The sequence below is a fragment of the Trichosurus vulpecula genome, chromosome 4 (genome assembly GCF_011100635.1).
Source record: "Trichosurus vulpecula isolate mTriVul1 chromosome 4, mTriVul1.pri, whole genome shotgun sequence".
NCBI classification, from domain to species: Eukaryota; Metazoa; Chordata; class Mammalia; order Diprotodontia; family Phalangeridae; genus Trichosurus; species Trichosurus vulpecula.
In genome coordinates, this window is record NC_050576.1 from 208,319,751 (window position 1) to 208,345,688 (window position 25,938).

The following is a 25,938-nucleotide window of genomic DNA, read 5'->3' on the forward strand; positions in this document are numbered from 1 at the left end:
GTTATTTCTTCCTGTCTGTTCCTAATTTGAGATGATGGTTTTGTCTATTAATGTTATACTTTAGATCACAACAAACCATTCAGTGATGGATAAGATGATGGCAGTCACTGGAATAAAAATGAAGACGCTACCTTTTATATCTAAAGGGGAAATTGCTAACGAGGTCATTATTTTCTTCTACATAATTTCATTCACCCCTTTGATATACTTTGCTTCACTCAATGTTGCAAAAGAGAGGAAAAAAGCTAAGGAATGGATGAAAATGATGGGTCTCCAAGATTCAGCATTCTGGTAAATCAAGTAATTATTTTACTGCCTTATAGAAATTCTAACAAACAAATAAATGAACAGGGATAGCAGCCAGTTAGAGAGCCATAGTTGCCTAAATTGAAGAAGGTATGAAACAACCAAAGGGCTTCCAGTTGTCATGAGACTGACCAGTTGTTTTTAAACAACTAAGCAATCTCTACTTGTACTGTCATCTCCAGTTGTCACAGTGCTGGTCACTATAAGTTTTTAAAGAATGTAGGAAAACTAAAAAGATTTCCAAGGGAATGGATGAAAATGAACAGGATCATAGAAAGCAGGGCTTATGAATATAGGTTAAGGAATTGGAATTGGTTCGCCTAGCTGAGAGAAGAATGTATGTGTGTGTGTATGTATGCGTGTATGTGTGTGTGTGTGTGTATTTGTGGTGTGATGGCAAAGTAATGAGACTGCTTTTTAACAAACATGACAAAAATTATGAAATAGAAATTGTCCCTGAGAATTTAAACATTAAAGAGATTCCGTGATGTGGCCTTTGTTCAAAGCATTTTTGAATTGACTTTTTGGGAAATGGCTTCAGAACTAGTGTCATTTTTTTGACATCCTCAGTGAAGCCAGTTTTCTTAAAGGGAGATTTTGAGGTTTTAAAACATTAAAAGTCTTTTAGCAGAAAATCTTATGAATAAGGTGGGTAATTAGTCAGTCAATAAACATTGATTAAGTGCCTGCTATGTGCCCTGTGCTAAGCACTGGGGATGTAAAAAAAGATAAAAGATAGTCCCTGCTCTCAAAGAGCTCAAAGTCTAATGAGGGAGACAACATGTGCATGTACACGTAGAACAACTATGTAGAGGATAAATAGGAAATAATCAACAGAGGGAAAGTATTAGATTTAAGGGAGCTCAGGGAAGGTTTCCTGTAAAAGGTGAGATTTTTAGCTATGACTTAAAGGAAGCCAGGGAAGCCAAGAAGCAGAGATGAGAGAGAGCATTTCAAACATGGGGGATAGCCTGAGAAACATCTGTAGTTGGTAGTTGGAGTGTCTTATGAGAGGAAGAGTAAGGAAACTGGTGTTACTGGATATGAGGAGACTACTCCTCATAATGAGATAGGACTTAAGGCAGGGCAGGGCATGGATGGCATAAAATACAAGAAGACTCACAAGGTTGGGGAGGGCAGGTTATGAAGGACTTTGAATGCCAGATGATTTCATATTTGATCCTGAAGATGATAGGAATTTATTGAGTAAGGTGCGGGTTGGGGTAGGAATAACATATCTTACTATTTGCTGTCAAACAAGAGATATAACCATAAAGTTATGGCGATGACTTTTTGTGGTTTGTTAATAAGTGAAATGTTTTAATTAATAAAAGAATCACAAAATTGGGTACATGACCTACCAAACTGAAGACTTTGATGGGTAAAACTCAAATCAGTTTCGTATCCAAATCCAATAAATTATGACTCGTTGGTTTACCAAATCCATTTACGTTACTTTATAGTTATAAGTCACATATGAAGGGTTTTGCTGAGGAGGATGCATATATCTTCTAAAATGTCTGCAAGAAACTGAATGAAAGGAATAGATTCATATGAAGGGGATGAGATTTTAGTTGTCCATAAGGAAACATTTTCTACTATTGAAGGTGAAATAAATGTTTTACATACAGTGATATTGATGTCTCTCCCTGCTTCTTCCTCAAGGTTCAACTGCATATAAAATATTGAAATAACGTTCTGCTTTCACCATAGGCTTTCCTGGGGTGTGCTGTATGCTGGATTCATCTTTATTATGGCCACTTGTATGGCACTTATCGTAACATATTTGCAACTTATAATCATCCCTGGCTACTTTGTGATATTCACTCTGTTCTTCATCTATGGTCTTTCCTTGGTGAGTTGGTGATCTGAATATTATTTCTCTACTCAGGCTTAAAGACATAGAACAAAATAAGTGTCACGGCAGTCACTCCCATTCTGTTCTGTTTTCTGTATTCATGTGAGACATTCTCCATGGGAGAACTGATAAGTTTATAAAACCAATATCCTTATTTCATTGCAGTTTTTAAGACTTCCCAAATATCCAGTTGCTAACAGGGGTTCTTCTCCTACTTCAGGTAGCTTTTGCTTTCTTGGTGAGTGTTTTGATAAAGAGACCTGTACTTTCTGGCTCAATCATACTCCTCCTTATTGTTTTTTGGGGAACTTTGGGATTTACTTCATTGCATAGACAACTTCCTGTGTCTTTGGAATGGATTTTATGTCTCCTGAGTCCCTTTGCCTTTACTCATGGAATGATCCAGGTAAGTCAGTTTGGTGATTTCATTCATTTATTATATTTGTAATAGGGGTGATAAAACATGTTTTCCCTTGAAGACTTTTCTACTAGATCATTTTTCTGATTTTTCAAAGTTTCAAGCACTCAAGTTTCCCAATCTGTGCTTGTCTGCTTTCGGTTGCCATGATAGATTTTTTTTAAAATGACCTGAGATTTCTTTCAGCCAAGATGAGATACCTCATGACTCAAAAGAGCAGACACATGTTTTAAAAATTCTTTATAAATAATATATATCTATATCTATCTATCTAATCTAATCTATCTATCTATCTATCTACAGTGGATACAGTGGTGTTGGAATCAAGCAAACTCATTTTCATGATTTCAAATCTGGCCTCAGAAATGTACTGGCTGTGTGACCCTGGTCAAATCACTTCACCCTTTTTGCTTCAGTTTCCTCATCTGTAAAACGGGCTGGAGAAGGAAAAGGCAAACCACTCCAGTATATTTGCTAAGAAAACCCAAAATTGATTCACAAAGCGTCAGATGAGACTGAAATGATACAATAACAGCAAAAACTTTATAATAATAAATATTGATATGGTGCAGTAAATCAAAATTGATTTCACTTTTCCTAAAGTATTTGATGATTCTTAAAAGAGTAACACAAGATTTAACTAGTTAATTAAATTTCTCTTCAGTGTTTCCGTTTCCTCTATATTTTTCATATGTGACACCAAATTTATTTATTTTTTTAGCAAATAGCCATATCATCAATCCTAGTAATTATTATAAGAGGATAGAATGGTTTGAAGTGACTTTAGAAGCCATTGAGTCCAAGCTCCTTGTTGTATTAAGTGAGTAACTGAGACAGTTTTGAACTCAGGTCTTCCTGACTCCAGGTCTAGTGCTCTAACCACTATACCTTGCTGACTTCAATATTTATAGGGCACTTGATGGCAGCCATTTTAAGTGCAAGCTGCAATTCCCATCAAGAGTTATTCCTTTTTAAACTGCCCCCCCCAGCTCCAAGCCTCCTCCACACACACACCATTTTTGCTTTTGCATTTATTTGTTGTGCTTTCAGATGGTATGGATGGATTACAACGTGAGAGGTGTTTCTCTCCATGACCCCACAGGGAGATCACATGCGTTGATAGCAACAATTTTTATGCTGATTTTTGATACTATCCTCTATTTGGCACTGACATTGTATTTCGACAAAATCTTGCCAAGTAAGTAATAGTGCTTTTATAAATCATTTAAAACTTTTTTTAAAGTTCTTTTGACGACACACCCATGTGATGATACACATTTCTCACATCTATTTCCTTCCCACTCACACTGTTACTGTGCTAGATCCTGCCTTCATCATCTCTTACCTAGATTATTGTATTAGCTTTCTAAATGGTATTTTCAATTCCCCATCTATCCAGATTACTTCTGCCCTTAATGATTCCTATAAGGAGAAGACTCTATACAAACTTTGAATCTATATCTGCTCTATGACCTGTATTCTATTCTTTAAATGAGGAAAATGATTATAAAGGGCTGTTCCTGTTGGCTGGCTAATTTTTATAGATTAGCACAGGGGTGGGGAACCTGCAGCCTTGAGGCCACATATGGCCCTCTAGGTCCTCAAGTTCAGCCCTTTGACTGAATCCACACTTCACAGAACAAATCCCTATAATAAAAGGATTTGTTAGGTAAAACTTGAACTCAGTCAAAGGTGGGACCCAAACTTAGCTGCTAGCACAAAGGAATGGCTCCTCCCATAAGAGTTCATTCTCCCAAGAGCTGCAAGCAATCAGGTCATTTTGGAGACAGCCCAGTCACTGGGAACCAATAGATCTTTGTTATTATTCTTTTAATAGTGTTAAAATGCTACACCTCTTCATTAGGGTTTTAGGAGTCACATAAAGTAACTACAGTAATTCTTCTACTGGAATTAGTTTGAATCTTCTTTCTGGTGTGTTCTACCTAACATCATGTGACCACATAGTATTTCTTTAATATCATCAAACTGCATGATTTCTCCTTAATATTAGCCACCAGTGATAACTGACCCAGTATTAGTTCATCTGGTGATATCTCCTTGATATCATCAATTAGCAATTGGCATCAATTTTCTTTTATAAAAAGACATTTATTGAGAAGGTATAGTAAGAACAGAAATATAAATACAGTGGGAAATTGAACTCGAAAGTAGTTTGTCATCTCATCAAGTTCACTTCTGGGTAAAGCGTATCTGTGGATGAAACACTCCTTTGCTTTCAGGATATGATATGTTGGCTATTGAGTTGATTCACCGCTGGACTGGTTCACAAAGATCATCCTTCAAGGGCTGTGCTGGCTCAGTACAGTCAGTTGTTGGCAAGCTCCAGTTGGATTCTAGTTTGTGGTCCTCATATAGCTCTTCTAACTTTTCAAAGCTCACATGGTTTTAGCCTAACCTAATCTTCATTCACCTTAGACCAGCAGAGAATAGATGAGAAGAGGTACAATGTGCCATGAATCAGGTCAGATGGGGAGAACAGATTGTTGGTGCTGCCTCTCCTTTTTGTCCCCTAACTTCCTAGGGCTTTCCACAGTTCTTGCCTCAATCATCAGCAGAAGAGAAATAGAAACTTCTGGCATTTTGTATGCATGCATATGTTCTGGCTCAGCATTTGCTAAACTAGAAGGGCTAGAATGTAAGCCTACTTCAAAGAACTGAGCTGTATCAAATGATACTTTTTTCCCCAAAAGGCAAAGAAAATAGAGCTAGGAGGATGAAAAATTTTATAGCAAAGTAAAATAATACCTGCTTGTAATTATTTTTGTTTAAAATACATTTGCATAGATAGGAGAAATTATAGTAAAATTATTTTAAAATTTTTAAATAATAAAAATTTGTCATATGATGAAATTGATGTGCCTGGTCCTTCTAGTGTTAAGAAGTATTTCTTTACCATGCAGTAATTAGACAAGAGAAAGGCCCAGAACATCTAAACAGTCTCTGAAATAGGGTAGAAACCCATGACAAGTCATTATGCACTTCCAGAGGCAGTGTCACCACCCCTAGTGTGGGTTGGCCTGCCGTACATTCTCTGAGAACTTTGGCCCCATTGGTCCAACCTCCATGACACTAGTATGGTAAGACTTCTGCTCCATGGACATCGCTATCATGAACATAGATTCATCTCCTTGACTATGGCAAGACATTAGAATAGGATTTTCATGGAGGATATTGACCTCCCTTTTATTACTTAACTGGAAGTCTGTTCTCTTCTATACGTACACAATATCCAACTGTGCAGGTAGCAACTTATTTTCACTTTCTCATTCTGTGTTACTCCTGTGCACATGCACATAAATTCTCTGTAAAATGTCTGCCCATTATTCTGGAGGCTTTTGCCATTCCTTGAGAACCTCTACAGCATCTCTGTTCAGTTGTGTTCAACTCTTTGTGAACCCAGTTTCTTGGCAGACACTGGAGTGGCTTGCCATTTTTTCCTCCCTACACATAGACTCATAAAATTATAATATCTACTAGTAATTTTTATATTTAAATAAATTTTATATTTAAATTTAAAGTATATTTGCATAAATAGGGAAATTATAATGGGAGAAATTATAGTATATTATAGTAAAATAATTTAAAGATTTTTAAATTTTAAAAATTGTGTCATTTGATGCAATTGACATATGTGCCTAGTCCTTCTAGTGTTTAAGAGGCTTTTCTTCACCATGTAGTAATGAGCATTAAGCTTTTAAATAGTTAACTCTTTAATGTCTTTTATCTATTTTATCTTACTTCATGTCTAGTCTTTGTTTTTGAATAGACATTAACTGGATGATAATGACTCACTTCCATATGTCAATGACTTGTTTTTATTCCATTTCTTGTGTGCAAGTCATTTCTTGTGATGTATTACATATGTTTATACATAGATATCTCCCCATTATCCTTTGAATTCCCTGCAATAATAATTCCCTTTTGAGATCTGCAGCATTTCATGGTTCATAATCATACAATGGAATTAGAAGACTATTCATTTCACAAGTACAATCTAGTCTTGTTCAATTTAGGGTCCATCTATCATGAATGCTCAAGAAGTATGTTCTATTGGAATAACTCAGTGGGCTGCTCATCCAACTACATGTCATTATTGAGAAAAGAAAAGCACTCTTCATTTCTTCTTTTCTGTGCGTCAATTGTTAGCTCAAACTCTTATGAGTAATTGTGGATTTCAGTAATGAGGCCATGGGAGTATTTTGAGTCTTGGTGCAATCAAAAGCATCTGCAGTCAATGTGTGGGCTGATCTTTCTTAGAAGACAAGGTAAAGGTGCTGAAATGTGCTTCTTTACTCTCCAGATTTTCTGAGGCAGTGGAAGATGGCTTCTGGTATGGGAGAGGAGAAAGAGGCTCTAAAGAATCAGAAGGGATTTCCAACCTGTTTTAGAAGCTTTGAGGGTGTAAGACTACTATATAGAGAGGGAAAAGAAGAAGGACCACTGTATAGTCACATATAAGAGATATATTTGAATCTCTTTGTGAAAGGGGAAGAGATGAATGCTCTGAGAAGGAAAAAGCTGCTTTATATTTAAAAATAAATATGCGTATGCGCACATAGCAAACATATATGTGTATTTGTATCTGTATTTACTTATCCATCTGTAGGTATAAATATGTATGTATATATACACATACACATGCCGATAGTTGTTAACTCTATGCAAAAAGAATGAAAGCGGCTAATTGTTCCTTAAATAACAATAGCAAAGGTTGGGTTTTTTAAAAGTTTTTGCTATAAGTGATGGCTCAATGGTTGTGGGTTGGGTGGGGGTTTGGGGAGGGGAAAGAATCTAGTTTTAGCAGGAATGGAAATTTTTAAATAATAGAGAAGTCTGTTGTCTTCCTGGGGCATATATCAAAAACATAATAAAGAACCTCCAAAGACTTGTCGAAATAGATCACTATTCCCATTTCTGGTGATTCATGCGAGCACAGATGATATTGGCAGACAGAACTGAGAAAGCATTACCAAAGAATAAGGAGCCTCAGGTGAAAACATGAACACCATATGAGTTCCCCTCAAAGGCAAAGAGATAACCTAATTTGAGAGGTAAACAGATAGTTAATAAGATAATATCTGTGAATGAGATTTGGATTTCTGGTCCATAGCTTAAAATATAGTAAAGACAGAACCTTTGCCAGAGATAGAGTGCACAAAACAAAGACTGATAGGAATGTATTTCTATGAAGTCCTGTAAATCTGATAAAAATAACCTTAAAAAGAAAGGGATGGGGAGGAAGAAATCTGCCTACATATATGTGTCTATGTAATATATACATATACATGACATATGAATTCAGTAATGTATAATACCTAGTAACATGTAACATGTAAATTTAACATATAATATGTGATATGGTATGGAAAATATGCCATAATACGAAATATCTATGATATAGCATAATATAATATATAACATTATGTGTTATGTATGTATTCACAAGCTAGCTACAGAACAGTTACAATGTACAGAGAATAGCTGTTGGGATGAAGAAGAAATTGACATAAAATCCAAGAAAATGAACTAATGATGAAATCCATGACCTCAAATGTCTTTGCAAAAAATACCTAAAGTTAGTCACTTCTGCGTTCCCCCACAATGTGGAAAAGATCCTTAGTATCCTGCTACTGATATTCTGTCATATTGTATAAGTGTTATGGCTTGGCTATTTGGGTCAGGGGGTAAGTTATAGCTTCTGCTACTGAATTTAAGCAGTTGTCATTCCACCCCTGAGTCCCCTTCACTTGGCAGCCATCCCTTCAATCTGTGCCTACATTTATTCCCCTGTGCTTTGCAAGGCTCACTTGATAAACTCTTTAATACCCTTTAGCCAAAGTGATATGACCCAATATATAATATCCTCTTGTTAAATTAGATGAATATGGATACCGGCGTTCTCCCCTGTTTTTTCTAAAGTTCCGACATCAACAGCACCAAGTCGTAGAAAATGAAACCAGCCCTGAATATGACTCTGACTCTTTTGAACCAATATCTTCAGAATTCCATGGGAAAGAAGCCATCAGGTAATGAATTATGTGAGTATAGAAAAAGATTAATGGAAATTTAATAGATATTATCAGTTACACCAGGACTAGACTTACGCAGAAGTTAAATTCTTTTTTTTTTTTTTAATGTGGGGAAAAATTTATTTCTCTAAATTCTTTTTTTTTTTTCCTTTATTTATTTTTAGTTTACCACACACGGTTCTACATAGTTTTGAGTTCCAGTTTTTCTCCCCTCCCTCCCCCCTCCCTCCCCAAGACGGCATGAAGTCTCATATAACTGTCATGTATAACTTCGCATTGAATTAATTTATGCTCTAGTCAAGTCGTGGAGAAGAATTTTGACCAATGGAATGAATCATGAGAAAGAAGAAACAGAACCAAAAAAAAAAAAAAAAACAAAAAACAAAAAAAAAAAACCCAAAACCAAACACAAAAGAGAAGCAGAAAAGGCGAGCATGTAGTGTGCCTCAGTCTGTATTCAAACTTCGCAGTTCTTTCTCTGAATGAAGATAGTATTCTCCATCGTGAGTCCCCTGGAGTTGTCCTTGCCCCTTTAGGTTGCTGAGAGAAGCGCAGTATGTCAGGGTTGGTCCTCACGGAATCCACATATCTGTGGCTGTGCACAACGTTCTCCTGGCTCTGCTCCGCTCACTCAGCATTATGTCGTGTAGGTTTTTCCAGGTTGTTATGAAGTCTGCATCATCCCCATTTCTTATGGCACAATAGTATTCCATCACCTTCATATACCACAGCTTGTTCAGCCATTCCCCAATTGATGGGCATCCCTTTGCTTTCCAATTCTTGGCTACCACAAAGAGAGCTGCTATAAATATTCTTGTACATATGGGTCCTTTTCCCGCTTGCGTGATTTCTTTGGGATACAACCCTAGAAGTGGTATTACTGGGTCAAAGGGTATGAACATTTCTATAGCCCTTTGGGCATAGTTCCACACCGCCCTCCAAAATGGCTGGATCAGCTCGCAACTCCACCAGCAATGCAACAATGTTCCAATTTCCCCACATCCTTTCCAGCATTTATCATTCTCCTGATTTGTTATTTTAGCCAATCTGACAGGAGAGATGTGGTATCTAAGAGTTGTTTTGATTTGCATTTCTCTAATCAGCAGCGATCCAGAGCATTTTTCCATATGCCTGTAGATAGCTTTAATTTCTTCCTCTGAAAACTGCCTGTTCATATCCTTTGACCATTTCTCAATTGGGGAATGGCTTGTATTCCTATATATTTGGCTTAGCTCCCTGTATATTTTAGAAATGAGGCCTTTATCAGAGATACTAGTTGCAAAGATTTTCTCCCAATTTTCTGCTTCCCTCCTAATTCTTGTTGCATTGGCTTTTTTTGTACAAAAACATTTCAATTTGACATAATCAAAATTATCCATTTTGCATTTTGTAATGCTCTCTATCTCTTGTTGGGTCATGAATTCTTTACTTTTCCACAAATCTGATAAGTAAACTATTCCTTGCTTTCCCAAATTACTTAGAGTATCAACTTTTACTCCTAAATCATGAACCCATTTTGACTTTATTTTGGTATATGGTGTAAGATATTGGTCTATGCCCAGTTTTTGCCCTACCATTTTCCAATTTTCCCAACAGTTTTTGTGAAATAGTGAATTATTAGCCCAGAAACTGGCTTCTTTGGGTTTATCAAAGAGTAGATTGCTAAACTTGTTGATTTCACCTACTTGTGTACCTATCCTATCTCTTACTATTTTATCTTTCTCTTTTCCTGATAACTCCAACCCTGTTCTTTATGCTCATCACGACCTCCATTTTCTTCATCCCTCAGTTCTTTCCCAGGCCGTTATCCTTAGGCTCACTACACCCTCTTCTTTTTCCTATCTTGACTACTTCATGAACCAGTTCAACTCAACACTATCCACTATATTAGAATTCCTTGCCCCTCATTCTATTGCTAATCATACCTTGTCAAGTTGTAACCCTGGATTACTCCCACAATATACCTCCTTCATTCATATTTATGCATTGCTGAATGGATGTGGAAAAAATCATGACATCCATGCTGACTCGATCCACTTCAAATGTATGCAACATAATGTCAAATCAGCCTTTACTAGAGCAAGGCAATCTTTTTATACTCCTTAATTGATTTTCTATCCCACTCGCACCAGCAGCTATTCCAGACCTTTTGAAATGGAAATTTCATCCCTCCTCTAAATTCCTATGGCACTCCCTCTCCTTACCCTCAACTCAGCCTCTGAAAACAATGAGTCCATTCACTGTGAGCTCTTTCTTCCCTTCTCTTCTTACATCACTCAGGTGTCTTCCCTCACTGTCTCCTCCTTCAATCCTGTCTCTGATGTAGAGGTGGCTCTTGTCTATGTCAAAGCAAAGTTCCACAGGTACTCTTGATCTCATCCCCTCCCATCTTCTTCAATAGATTACCTCCATTATCATTCTCTTTTATCTTCAGTCTCTCCCAATCTATAGACTTTTTCTTTGCTGCCTATAAACATACCCATATCTCCACTATTTAAAAAAAAAACAACTCTCATTTGATTCATCCATCCCTGCTAGCAACTGACCTGTATTTCTTCTCTCCTTGGTTAAACTCCTTGAGAAAGCTGTCTACGAGCAGGTTCTACTGCTTTCTATTCTTTCAGTTTTAAACCCTCTTTAATCTATCTTTTGACCTCATTATTCAACTGAAACTGCTCTCTAATAAGTTACCAGTTATCACTTAACCATCAATTATGCCTCTTTTCAATCTGCATCCTTCTTGAATCTCTGAAATCCTTGATATTATCATATGGATAATGTCCCTCCTCCTAGATATCCTGTCTTCCTAGGCTTTTGTGTAACTGCTTTCTCTTGGTTCTCCTCCTGTTTGTCTGACTGCACGGTCTTAGTGTCCTTTGCTGTGTCTTCATCCGTATTATACTCACTAACTGTGGTGGCCCACAAGGGTCTATCCTGGGCCCTTTTCTATCTTTATAATGTCTTGCTTGGTGATCTCATCAGTTCCCATGGGTTCAACTATCAGCAGATGATTCCCAAATCTATATATCTAGTGTTAATCTCCTGTGCTTTGGTCCCACATCACCAACTACATCTTAGACATCATGAAATGGATAGGTTTTAGGCATTTCAACATCTATCTTTTGGACTTCAGAGCTGACATTACCAGCTCTAATAATGGGAATGACTGTCACTACATGTTTACTTTATTATTCTTTCAGAATCAGAAACATCAGAAAAGAATATAAAGGGAAGACTGAGAAAGTGAAAGCTTTGAAAGGTAAGGAGAAAAACATTATTGTTTTATTGACATTTAATTAAAATGTTATAACAGTAACGGCTATAAATCAGTCCTCCCACTTTTCCCTGATTGACTCTCTATCCTACCCCTTCAGACAGTATCTATTCCAAATCTTAGCTTATTTCCTCAAATTGCTTACACCACATGTCCCCTCTCCCTCTCTGTGGAAGATCTCATTCCATGTTTTACTGAGAAAAACATTGAGGCCATTTGTCCCAGTCTCTAACTTCTCCTCACTTTAAATCCCTTCAGCATCACCACCCATTCCCTCCTCCTTCAATCTAGCCTCAGAGGAAGAGAAAGAAAGCCCTTATCTTTTCCAAAGTCAATCTCTCCATTAGTTTCTTGATCCACTCCCTTTTAGCTCTCCCTTTGATCACTCCCTCTTTCTCTCTATCATATCTCCTCATCTTCCCTCACCTCACATCTTTCACTAACCTCCCTCAAACTATCATTCTATGGCTCTTTTCACTCTCATAGCCTAATACTAGAAAAAGCTGTATATTCCCATTATCTCTACATTCTTACCTTCCATTTACTTCTCAGCTTTCTGCATTTTGTCTTCCAACTCCACAACTTGATGGAAATCATGCTCATTAAGGTCATCAGTGGTATTTTCATTCTTAGACCCCCTCATTTTGACCTCTCTGCAGTGATTTCCCCTTCATCCAGCCTCTCCTCTCCTCCCTGGCATTTTAATGATACTATTGGTTTTCCTACTTATCTGGTCCCTCCTTCTCTCTCCTTTGCAGAATTATCATCTATATCCTGTTTCCTCCCATTTGGGCTCTCTCTCTTCCTTTCTGTCTGTCTGTCTCTATCTTTCTCCATCTTTGTGTCTGTCTTTTTCTCATCTAATTAGTTGTCATAGGTTCAATTCCAGCCCTCAATGTCTCATTCTTCAGCCCTGTATCTTTGTTTACTGCATGTCTCCACCTGGATACCCCACAGGAATCTCAAACACAGCATAGCCAAGAATGGAACTCATTTTTCCCCACCAGAACCCCACCCCACTTCTCTTCACTTTCCTGTTTCTGTCAAGAGCACCATTATCTTTCTAGTCCTGCACGTTCATACCCTAAGAACTTCTGAACTGTTCTCCCTCATGCACTGCTTTCTCCCCAAATCCAATTATTACTCCCTCTGTTATAACTTGGTACATCATTTCAACTCTTCCTCCACAATTTCTCTCACACATCTGAAGTCAAGCTCTCCATTAGTTTCTTAATCTGATCCCTTTTATCTCCTCTCCCTTTGATCACTCCCTCTTTGTCTCTAGTTCCTTCCCCATTGTCTACAAGCATACTCATATCTCCTCATCCTCCCACACCCCATATCATTCACTGACCTCCCTCGAACACCCACTCTTCTAATTTAGGCTTCTTCCGGAACTCTTGCAATAACCTCCTAATTGGTTTTGTTGCATTCTAACTCTCGTCTCTCTAATCCATCCTCTATACAGTTGTCAAAGTGATATTCTTAAATCATGGGTTTGACCATGTCATTTCCTACTTAAGAAACTTCAGTGGCTCCCCTTGTTTGTGTAAGATAAAATACAAACTCTTTTTCATATACTTTTCCTTCCAACCAAAATAATCAACTTGCTGCTCTCCATATATGACATTCCATGTCCCATCTTGCTACCTTTCTATAAACTGTGTCTCATTCCTGCAATGTTCTCCTGTGTCACCTCTATCTCTTGGAAATTCTACTCCCTTCAAGGCTTAACTCAAGAGCTGCTTCCCACCAGAGCCCTGTACTGATTCTACCCACAACAAGGAAAAAATATTGCTATGCATATATTGTATATTTATTTTTCAAATACCTATTTGGGTCTATTTCATTTCCTTTTGGTAGAAAGGAAGCTTACTGAGGGAAGGAACCGTGTTGTGTTTGCTTTTGCACTTCTAATATCTACCATAGCCCTTGGCGTGTGAAAAGCACTTAATAAAAGCTTATTGAATTCAATCAAATTACAAATATTTATTTCTAGATTTCTTCTCTTATTAGCTCTTTTTGTTCCTTTCTAATAAAGTGTCAATATGTTACACTTACAAACTTTTAAGTATGATTTAGGACCACCTGTATTTGAAATAAGTAAAAAGGTAAAAAAAGGAAGAGCTTATGTCTTTACTTTACTGGATCAGATCTTGATAAATTGCTTTACTTTCTTAATGTCAGCTCCCTAGAACTGCCAGCAAGCTGTACTCCATTAGCAACTAGCTTATTTCTTGGGAGCTGTCCAAGGTTGTATAGCTAGTTACTGGAAGCACTGAGACTGGAACAAAATTCCCTATCCGTCGATTAATGAATCAGAAGACCTGGGTTAAAGGCCTGGCTCTAGTCCTTGGCATTTGAGTGACCGCAAACAAGTCGTTTCACCTCTCTGAGACTTATTATCTACATCTGTAAAATAGAAATTATTATTATTATTTTTTACCACTTACAGAATTATGAGAAAAGTGCTTTGTTAAAGTGCTTTTGTTAACATGTTATATAAGTGTTATATAAAGACACACAGTTGTTCATCCTGATTTTTCTATTATCTAGATCTATGGCAAATCACTTCACTATTCAATCTGTTTCCTCATATATTAAGTTAGAGAATTCTAATACTTTATATGGAAGGTCTCTTCTACCTCTCACATTCCAAGATTCTATGTCATTAACTTATTCCAATATTCCCATAAATGAATTTGGTTTGGCTTTCTTATTTGACAAAATTTCACTTGAAAGATTGTTAGCTACTAAACAATTTCTTCTTAAAAAGTATCTTTTTTACAAACTAAAATCAATCTGAGCAAATGGAAAAAAAATAAAATCATATGATCAGAAATATTTACATTTTAAAAGAAAATTAAACATATTATTTCCCTTGAATCTTTAAATTTTTTCCTATGTACTTGAATTTTTATTTAGGAATTCAGAGTCAATGGACATTTAGATATTCACAATCTCAATTCTATAACTAACCAGTTAGTTTATAAACTGTCCTCCACCCTTGAATTCATTGCCTTCTGGTCCTTCTATAGTTCTTGCTCTGATAAATCGAATCTATCAGTCATTCTCATCATCTGCCCTCTCAGTTCCTACTCTGAATGGGACTGAAGGGTCTTGGAGGAAATAACACAACTACTCTGTGCTCATTACAGATTCACATTATCTAATTTCAACTGAGTCTCACAGCTTCATGGTAGTTCTTTTATTCTTGCTTCTCAATTGTGTTTCAACAATGGAGCTTCCAAACTTATTCCTCTCTCCTCAGTCCCTCAATGTTACCTCTACCCAGTGATATGCTAGAACCAACTAGTAGGGCCTAATGAGAGCTGATTGTTAAATCTTTACTATTAACATTTATACCTCAGAAATGGGCAAGTATTACAAATCAAGGTTTGATTTTGTTTTGTTTTTTGATTGTCTATATTTAAGAAAATGATGAAAATGTCATTAAGGGAGATAGAATTAAAAAGTATATGTTACGATTATATATATTTTTGGAGAGCTGGTGGTTAAATATTTACCAACACACCATTACCCCACTCCTTGTATCATAGCATGTAACATTTTCAATATTTACTAAGAAAACTGAGGCCATCTTTTCTTCTGTCCTCCATTTTTATTACTTCTTCCCCACATTTTCACTGAGTCTCTCCTACTCTGATCCAGTTTTTAAAGTAAAAGTAGTTTTTTGTTTTTTTTTTTTTTCCAAGGAAATTGTATTCTATTGCATCTTATTTGTGCCCTGGATCTCATTCTCTTCCTTCTGGTCTAGGGTCTTTTCCCTTTTATCCTACTCTTTATCATTTCAGTCTCTCCCTATTTTCTGGCTTCTCCTCTGCTGAGATCCATCATGTCCAATTTTTCTAAAGTCCCATTTAGGGCCTTAATTTATTTCTTTTTTATTTTTTGGTTGGATTTACCCAAGTATGAAAGGAGGGACATTGAAGTCCCCAATTATTATAGTTTTATGCCCTTTTTCTTCTTATAATTTGATTGTTTTATTTTAGGTACTATACAATTTGATTAATATATGTTAATAATTATATTATTCCATTGTCTGTGATGCCTTTAAGTGTAATATAATTGCCCCATTATCTCTTTAGCCTACATATGGTTTTATTGTTTCTTGTTTGAGATATTGTTACCCTGGCTTTTATCAGTTTACTTGAATTCTACTTCATCCCTTCATTTTAATTGTGTATATATTTGTTTCTAGTGTATTTCTTGAAAACAATATACTTTGGATTCTGCTTTTTAATCCATTGTGCTATCTTCTATTTCATGGACAAGTTTATAACATTCATATTAATTGTTATGATTATTAACTGTACATTTCCTTATGTCATATTCTTTTGTATATTTTCCTCCCTTCCTCCTGGCCCTTACTCCTCTCTTTACAAAGAAAAAGGTGGCAAAAGAGATAGAAAGTGATCTGTAAGTGAAGTGATCTGTTTTCACTCCACTGTCACTTCATTCTTCCCTTTCCTAGATCCCAATCACTGGCTCTTCATTTGTTTTATTTCCTTTCAACTTCTCCATCAAAAGTAAAGTACAAGCAAAGCTTAGAGTGATGCAGGATTCTTGGTTCACTAAAAAGACAGATGAAATTCAGTTTTATGCTGTTAGCAGCAATCCAGAGCACTTCTATAATGCCCTCAAGACTATTTATGTGCCAAAGATCTCTGGTACATCTCACTCAGCACTGATAAAGCCACACTGATCAATGATAAGGACATGATCCTGGAGAAGACGGGCTGAACACTTCTACAGTGTTCTCAATAGACCATCATCAACCAAGGCTGAAATCATTGATCGTATACTCAGGTTGAAGTCAATCCCTCTCTAGCTGAACTTTCACCTGAAGAAGAGGTTTTGAATGTCGTTAGGATCCTTTCATGTGGCAAAGTGTCTGGTTCTGATTGTATTCCATCAAAGATTTATAAGGCAAAGGGTCCTCTGTTCATATGAAAGCTGACTGAAATCTTCTGTGTTATAACATATAACATATAACATATATAGCCATAAATGGCAAGAGAAGGTTATCCCCTAGGAGTTCAAGGATGTCTCCATTATCCATCTATAAAGGAAATGGAAATATGTTGTTCTGTGACAATCAAAGGGGAGTCTCTTGGTCATTGCTGGCAAGATTCTTGCCAGAGTCCTCCTTAATAGGCTGATCTGTCACTTGGAAGATGGTCATCTACCTGAGCCCCAGTGTGGCTTCAGAAAGGGTTAAGGAATAGTCAATATGGTGTTTGCTGCCTGACAACTCTAGGAGAAATGCTAGAACAGCGGTCTGTACGTAATGTTCATCAATCTGATAGAGGCCTTTGATACTGTCAGTCATGAGGGCTTGTATAAGATCACGACAAATTTGGTTGCCCAGAGAAGTTCATCAGTATTGTACACCAGTTTGCATTGCTTTTGGATGATGGACCATGCTGTCATGCTTTCTCAGTCACCAATGGAGTGAAGTAGGGCTGTGTGCTCACTCCCATGCTTTTTAGCATGATGTCTTTAGCATGAGGTCAAACATAGTGGTTCAAATGGTCATTCATCCTCCTGCAGCAATTTCTCATCAATTTATCAGTGAGTAAAAATATTTGTTGCATCCCCTTGAAGCAATATGTTTCAAACTTAGAAGAAATACTTGATGTTATCCAAGCTATGTCCTCCTTTAACTCTCAGTGATTATGAAAACACCACAAAATCATCGATTATTAGAGCTGGGCACTGAATAAATTTATATTCTCATTTTGAATTTTTCCCCAGAATATAATGATATGTCTAGTGTTAGCATTTCAGCCTAAAAATAGGGCATTTTCATTTTCCTGCTAGGTTTGCAATTGGACATCTATGAAGGCCAGATCACTGCAATACTTGGTCACAGCGGAGCAGGAAAATCAACACTGCTAAATATCCTTAGCGGACTGATTGTTCCAACAGGAGGTGAGAGATCAATTTCCCCAAGGCAAAGGATAGAGAAGGTTGTTATGCATCCAAAATGTCAATGTGAAGAGGTTGTATAGCTTGGTAGAAATAGCCCTTCACAAAGCATCTGAAGCACAGAAAGTTCCATATCAAGAAAATCATGGGGGCTATACATGGCTTAGCTGGGGACTAAGATGGAAGTGGACCAAGTTGGGTGGTGGGATGGCATTAAGACTGAAATACAAGGAATTCATAGAGGAGACCTCATATTTTTTGACAATCACAAAAGGCTTCATAAAGAATTATTGGTTCCTATATCTTTTGATGATTCTCAATAAAACTATTGTAGTCTGAGAGTGTTGACTCTGAGCCAGATTCAGGAGATGAAGCCCCTCAAGGGAATTCTTAATAAAGCAATCAATTGTTATTAAGACATTGGCATTCTTATATGTCATACAAATGTGACTTTGTCAATAAACCACAGCCTATCTGTAACATAGTAGATAAATCTTAGGAAGCTGCTTGAGGTGCATGGAGTTTAAATCTTTGGGAAAGTGTTCAGAGTCATCTGATTAGTAAGTGACAGTGACAAGATTTGAACCCAGGTCATCCTTACCCCAAACCCAGAACTCTAATGACTACACTGCATTAATTCTACTGTCAGGCCATTTAAGGCTTAATCAGGAAGAATCTGGCCAGCTTTATATTTAAGATGAAGTTGACAAGCAGATTTAAGTCAGAATAATTACATGAAAATAAATCCATGCTGCTGGCAACAAGAACAAAAACCAAAGGCTCTGTGGCATGAGTTTTCAAGTTATCTAAAAGAAGAAAGATTTTTGGGGGGAATGGGGGAGAAAAAAATTGTTATAGCCAAAAAAGGATGGCCAAGAAAAAAAATCACATACCCGTTATAAGATTGCTCAACTCATAAATCCAGGTTCTCTTTGACGGAAACACAGAATAGCTTTCTTATGCTATTTTTAAAATATTGCATCTCCTCTTCATAGAATACAAATAGTAAGAGATGTGCCCCCCTCCCCATTCAACAAAAGCTAGGCTAACAAAGTATTTTTATGTTATCCAATGAGATAACATTTGTAAAAAACACTTAGTACAGTGCCTGGTGCATACTAGGTGTTGTTTAAATGCTTATTTCCTTCCCTGCCTCCCTCCCCTTATCTCTGTTTAAATTTCTACTTGTAGGCTCAGCTACCATCTATAACAACAAACTCTCTGACAAGGCTGATTTGGAAAAAATAAGAAAGATAATTGGTGTTTGTCCACAATTCAATGTACAATTTGACTTCCTCACCATGAAAGAAAACCTCAGGGTATTTGCTGAAATTAAAGGGATTCAGCCACAGAAGGTAGAACAAGAGGTAGGTTAGACTTGGTGTAATGGAGACAGAATGATACTATTTCTATTCCAATATCCACCTGCAATTAAATTATTATAAATTTGGGCAAGAAAGTCCAAGAAATAGTTTTTCCATGTTTAATGAAGAGTAAAAAGAAAGCAACTTAAGCCAAAGAGTCTCTGGTTTTTGAATTTGATCTACTCTCTTTATTAGATACAAAGAGTCATTACAGAATTGGAAATGAAAAACATTCAAGATACCATTGCAGAAAACCTAAGTGGTGGACAAAAAAGGAAGCTGACTTTTGCAATAGCCATTTTAGGAGATCCTCAAGTAAGAAAAGCTGTAATTAGAGGTGATTCATAGAAGAATGTAATGTTATTGGTACAAGTTCATTCTCTTATTATTAAATAGAGATAAGGTGGAAACTATATGAAAATACAATGCAACATATTAAAGTTAAAAGCCCAGTTGAAAAACATGTCTTATAATTTCTATGTCTCTTTCTTAGAGAATTTCTCTTGGAATGGGAAGGTCCTTTTTATGCTTTCATCCTCTATAGGTTTTGTTGTTGGATGAACCAACTGTTGGATTGGATCCTTTTTCAAGGCATCAAGTATGGAACCTCCTAAAAGAACACAAATCAGATAAAGGCATTCTCTTGAGTACACAGTTCATGGATGAGGCTGATATACTGGCTGGTGAGTTTTGGTTTTCCATTGTTCTCATACTTCAGAATTTGTGTGAGCAGTTAGTCTCATCTAAGGTTATTCTTACATTGAGAAGCAAAATGAAAGACATCAAAAGAATCTGGGATTGGCAGGGTTTAGGAGACATGCTCGGAGTTACATTTATTTCTATACATTGTGTATCTACTTTATGATAGCACTTTGGATCTCAGTGAATACTACCCCCACTGTAACAAGGCAAATAATTTATTTTAAATATTCTTAACAGGCTACACTAGATGGAAATGTTTCCCTCCCCCCACCCCTGCTTCAGAGCTGTCAGACTTTGTCTTTGAGATATTGAAAAATCTAGGATACATTGATGTTTATTCATTTGAAAAATTAAGTTCTTTGCTAAGTTTAAGGTCTTATACCTGACACAATTTTGATGAAACAACAAAAAAAGGTTATAAAAACATAGAAACATCCTAAAAGTCATAACCAAATTATTGAATAAATTGATTTCAATGAGCTCCTGTTTAAATCCTGAATTTTAAATTTTAATTTTTACATTGAACATAGCTAAATCACATAGTCCATTATTTATCAGCATGCAATTGAATTACTTTTCTCACTGTTATTTCTTTAAAGTCAATGGAAGAGACCCTAACTTATTTTCTCATTCATTTCTTTCTGCTCAGATAGGAAAGTATTTATGTCCAATGGTCAATTGAAGTGTGCAGGTTCTTCTCTGTTTCTGAAGAGGAAATGGGGGATTGGATATCGCTTAAGGTATAGCATTTTGGAAAAATCTGTGGGGTTATATACTGGCCATTCTGTTATAACAAAATAGTATAAGCCAGTGAATTCTAAATAAGGGACATTCTTTCAGTACCTACTGTCTGTAGAGTACTGATTTAGCTTTACATAAGACATAAAACTTAGATAAGATACCTTGCTGACATGGAACTTTGAACCTAGTTGGAGTGGGGGTGGGGTGGCATAGATGTGTTTACAGAATGATGTGGAATGAGTTAGAAACAATTAGTCAGGTGAAAGAGAGAAAGTCTTTGAGTAAATACTAGATCCACATCACATGAGGACAACGATAAATGTGTAAAAACATTACTTAGGTGTACACGCACACACATATACATATATGAAAAATACAAAGAAAAACAAAGAAAAGAGATCCTCATTGGAAAAATCTTGCCAAAAAAAAAACCTAAGAGAAAAAAAAAGAACAGAAATAAGATATTTGAAGGAAGAATTCAAGATCACACACTTAAGCATTGACAAAGAAAATATGATGAAAAAGCTCAAAGAAGCAATGGATTCTCCGAGGAGTAAAATGGCTCATGCACAAAACCATATTGACATGAAGAAACAACAGAGCAAATCAGAACATGAAAAACTGGTTTAAAAAGCCCCCAAATCAAAAACTCTCATATTTCTATAAGCCAAAGTTTGACAAGACAATCTAAATATTACTAATCTCCAAGAAAAAGAATGTGAAGAAACAAAGAATCTGAATGCCATGTTTTAGGAAATCGTATAAGAAAATTGCTTAAACATGTTGGAAACAAAGGACAAAGTTCAGATATAGAATTCAGACAGCACTAAAATTACCCTAACTTTTTAAAAAAATTTTTATTTTTTAAAAATTGTTTTATTTAATCTAGTTAATATATTTAGTTTTCAGCATTGATTTTCACAAGAGTTTGAATTATGAAATTTCTCCCCATTTCTACCCTCCCGCCCACTCCAAGATGGCGTATATTCTGGTTGCCCCATTCCCCACTCAGCCCTCCCTTTTGTCACCCCACTCCCTTCCCATCCCATTTCCCTTCTTCTCTTGTAGGGCAAGATAAATTTCTACACCCCATTGCCTGTGTACTGTGTATCTTATTTCCTAGTTGCATGGAAAAACTTTTTTTTGTTGTTTTTGAATGTCTGTTTTTAAAACTTTGAGTTCCAAATTCTCTCCCCTCTTCCCTCCCCACCCACCCCCCCTAAGAAGGCAAGCAATTCATCATAGGCCACATGCGTATCATTATGTAAAACCCTTCCACAATACTCATGTTGTGAAAGATTAACTATGTTTTGCTCCTTCCTAACCTATCCCCCATGTTGAATTTTCTCCCTTGACCCTGTCCCTTCTCAAAGTGTTTGTTTTTGATTACCTCCTCCCCCTGTCTGCCCTCCCTTCTATCGTCCCCCCTTTTTTATCTTCTTCCTCCTTCTTTCCTGTGGGTAAGATACCCAACTGAGTGTGTATGGTATTCCCTCCTCAGGTCAAATCCGATGAGAACAAGATTTACTCATTCTTCCTCACCTGCCCCCTCTTCTCTTCCTACAGAACCACTTTTTCTTGGCACTTTTATGCAAGATAATTTACTCCATTCTATCTCTCCCTTTCTCCCTCTCTCAATATATTCCACTCTAATCCATTAATTTGATTTTATTATTTTAGATATCATCCCTTCATATTCAACTCACCCTGTGCCCTCTGTCTATATACATATATATATGTATATCTGTGTGTGTATATATATATATACATATATATATATATACACATACATACATATATACCAACATATATACATACCTAGACACACACACACACACACACATACATACACATATATATGCATATTCCTTTCAGCTACTATGATACTGAGGTCTCATGAATCATACACATCATCTTTCCACATAGGAATGTAAACAAAACAGTTCAACTTTAGTAAGTCCCTTCCAATTTCTCTTTCTTGTTTACCTTTTCATGCTTCTCTTGATTCTTGTGTTTGAAAGTCAAATTTTCAATTTAGCTCTGGTCTTTTCACTGAGAAAGCTTGAAAGTCATCTATTTTATTGAAAATCCATATTTTGCCTTGAATCATGATACTCAGTTTTGCTGCATAGGTGATTCTAGGTTTTAATCCTAGCTCCATAGGCCTCCAGAATATTGTATTCCAAGCCCTTCAATCCCTTAATGTGAAAGCTGCTACATCCTGTGTTATCCTGATTGTTTTTCCACAATACTCAAATTGTTTCTTTCTGGCTGCTTGCAGTATTTTCTGGGAGCTCTGGAATTTGGTGACAATATTCCTAGGAGATTTCTTTTTGGGATCTTTTTAAGGAGGCGATCTGTGGATTCTTTCAATTTTTATTTTGCCCTGTGGCTCTAGGATATCAGGGCAGTTCTCCTTGATAATTTCTTGAAAGATGATATCTAGGCTCTTTTTTTGATCATGGCTTTCAGGTAGTCCAATAATTTTTAAATTATCTCTCCTGGATCTATTTTCCAGGTCAGTGGTTTTTCCTATGAGATATTTTACATTGTCTTCCACTTTTTCATTCCTTTGGTTTTGTTTTATAATATCTTGATTTCTCATCAAGTCACTAGCTTCCACTTGCTCCAATCTCATTTTTAAGGTAGTATTTTCTTCAGTGGTCTTTTGGACTTCCTTTTCCATTTGGCTAATTCTGCCTTTCAAGGTATTCTTCTCCTCATTGGCTTTTTGGAGCTCTTTTGCCATTTGAGTTAGTCTATTTTTTAAGGTGTTGTTTTCTTCAATATTTTTTTCAGTATTTTTTGGGGTCTCCTTTACCAAGTCATTGACTTGTTTTTCATGGTTTTCTTGCATCCTTCTCATTTCTCATCCCAATTTTTCCTCTACTTGTCTAACTTGCTTTTCCAAATCCTTTTTGAGCTCTTCCATGGCCTGAGACCAGTTCATGTTTTTCTTGGAGGGTTTTGATGTAGGCTCTTTGACTTTGTTTACTTCTTCTGGCTGTATGTTTTGGTCTTCTTTGTCACCAAAGAAAGACTCTAAAGTCTGAGACTGAATCTGAGTTCATTTTCACTGCCTGGCCATGTTCCCAGCCAACTTACTCGACCCTTGAGTTTTTCAGCAGGGTATGACTGCTTTTGGAGTAAAGAGTACTTTGTTCCAAGCTTGAGAGGATACGCTGTTGATTTCAGAGCTATTTCTATACAGCCAGCTCTGCCACACCAGCGCTCTTTCTTCCCCAAGAACCACCAACCAGGACCTGAAGAAAATCTTAAGCAGGCTGTGCACTCCTGCTCTGATCTGCCACTTAATTCCTCCCACCATGTGGGCCTGGGGCCAGAAGCAACTGCAGGTGTAGTTCTTTAGCTGCACCACCCCCACTGCCCCGGGGCAATGGCCTAACCAGGAAACTCTTTTCACTCTGTCCCAGCAGCTTTTCCTACTAACCTTCTCTGTTGTCTTTGGTGTTTGTGGGTTGAGAAGTCTGGTAACTGCCACAGCTCACTGATTCACGGTGCTAGGGCCTGCTTCTCCTGGCTCCTGGTCTTGTTGGTCCTGCCACTGCCCACACTGGGCTCTGCTCTGCTCCGCTCCCAGCTCCATGCAAGATAGACCTCACCCAGAGACCATCCAGGCTGTTCTGGGCCGGAGCCCCGCCTCCCTCTGCTATTTCATGGGTTCTGCAGTTCTTCTCTGTTGTCTTTGGTGTTTGTGGGTTGAGAAGTCTGGCAACTGCCACAGCTCACTGATTCAGGGCACTAGGGACTGTTCCACCCAGCTCCTGATCTGGTTGGTCTGCGGGGCCCAAGCTGAGCTCTGCTCCCCTCCAGGCTCTGCTCCCCTCCGCTCCGTGCGCATAGACCTCATCCAGTGACCATCTGGGCTGTCCTGTGCTGGATCCCTGCTTCCCTCTGCTATTTTGTGAGTTCTGCAGTTCTTGAATTTGTTCAGAGCCATTTTTTATAGGTTTTTGGAGGGACCTGGCAGGGAGCTCATGCAAGTCCCTGCTTTCCAGCCGCCATCTTGGCTCCAAATTACCCTAACTTTAACAGACTAAGAAATGTAGTTGCCAATTTCTGGCGCATTGTGCTAAGGGAGAGATTTTTTAAAATCATCCAAGAAAAAAAGAGCACACTGACACAGACTATTTTAAATTACTTGAGACTATTCAATCAGGAAAACAAATGAAAAAAAGCTAGAATGTGATTTTTTTGCAAAATAATGAGAATTTTCCCTGTATTATTAGCTACCTTTCCACAAGGTCACAAACTCTTGCTTTTTTATGATAAGATTTCAGAACTGAGCAGGAAATCTGACATGCAAATTGGCCAAGTAAGTGAAACTTAAAAGATGTAAAATGGAATTGAATACAATTAAGGAGTAAGCAATATATATTTAGGATAAATTAAGGGTAATCTCAGAGAGGAGGCTCTAAGATTAAGAAAAACCAGGAAAGGCTTCTCACAGTAAGATTTCAGCTGTGATTGGAAGGGAGCCAGGGAAGCCAGAAAGCAGAGATAAGAAAGGTGAGCATTGCAGGCATGAAGGATAATAAGTGAAAATATTCAATTAAGAGATGCTGCGATGTCAAGTGAGAGGAACAGCAAGAAGACTGGAGGGGAATAGGGTGTAAAAAGACTGGAAAGGTAGGAAGGAGGCATATTATGATAGAGTTTCAGAGCCAGAGAGAAAATTCTTCATTTGACCCTGGAGGTAATAAGGAGCCATTGGAGTTTATTGAATTGGGTGTGCAAGGAGAAGGGAGAGGGAGGCAATGATATATTAAGCCCGATGCTTCAGGAAGATCACTTTGACAGTGGAATGGAGGATGGATTTGAGGATGAAGAGACTTGAAGCAAAGAGACCAATCAGTAGGTTATTATAACATGCCAGGTATGAGGGCCGGCATCAGGTTGGTTGCAATGTCAGAGGAGAGAAGGGAGCATATGCAAGTGATTTTGTGAAGGTTGAAATGACTAGACTTGACATTTGATTGGATATGGGAGGAGGAGGGAGGAGGTGAGGATGATTTCTAGGTTGTGAGCCTGGGGGAATGGGAGGATGGTAGTACTTTCAACAGTTAAAAGGAAATTAGAAGGGAGGGTTTGGGGGGAAAGAAAAAGAGTTCATTTTCAGACATCTTGGGTTTAAGATGTCTATGAAACATCCAGTTTGAGATGTCTAATAGGCAGTTGAAGATGTGAGGCTAAATGTCAACAGAGAAGTTAGAGCTGGGCAAGACGATCTGAGAATCATCTGCATAAAGGTA

General features: G+C 37.2%; 1 protein-coding gene across 4 annotated transcripts in view; it reads left to right on the top strand.

The window, feature by feature from the left end:
- Positions 1–25,938, top strand: part of LOC118847715 (ATP-binding cassette sub-family A member 9-like) — a 122,642-nt gene that overhangs the window by 12,906 nt on the left and 83,798 nt on the right. For all 4 annotated transcript variants that reach the window (XM_036756316.1, XM_036756314.1, XM_036756315.1 and 1 more), the window contains 11 exons: positions 65–291; positions 2,020–2,161; positions 2,385–2,570; positions 3,633–3,780; positions 8,482–8,629; positions 11,833–11,891; positions 17,751–17,861; positions 19,050–19,225; positions 19,418–19,537; positions 19,767–19,905; positions 20,574–20,664. In XM_036756316.1, the coding sequence (XP_036612211.1) occupies positions 65–291; positions 2,020–2,161; positions 2,385–2,570; positions 3,633–3,780; positions 8,482–8,629; positions 11,833–11,891; positions 17,751–17,861; positions 19,050–19,225; positions 19,418–19,537; positions 19,767–19,905; positions 20,574–20,664 (1,547 nt within the window). The remainder of the gene's footprint in view (positions 1–64; positions 292–2,019; positions 2,162–2,384; positions 2,571–3,632; positions 3,781–8,481; positions 8,630–11,832; positions 11,892–17,750; positions 17,862–19,049; positions 19,226–19,417; positions 19,538–19,766; positions 19,906–20,573; positions 20,665–25,938) is intronic.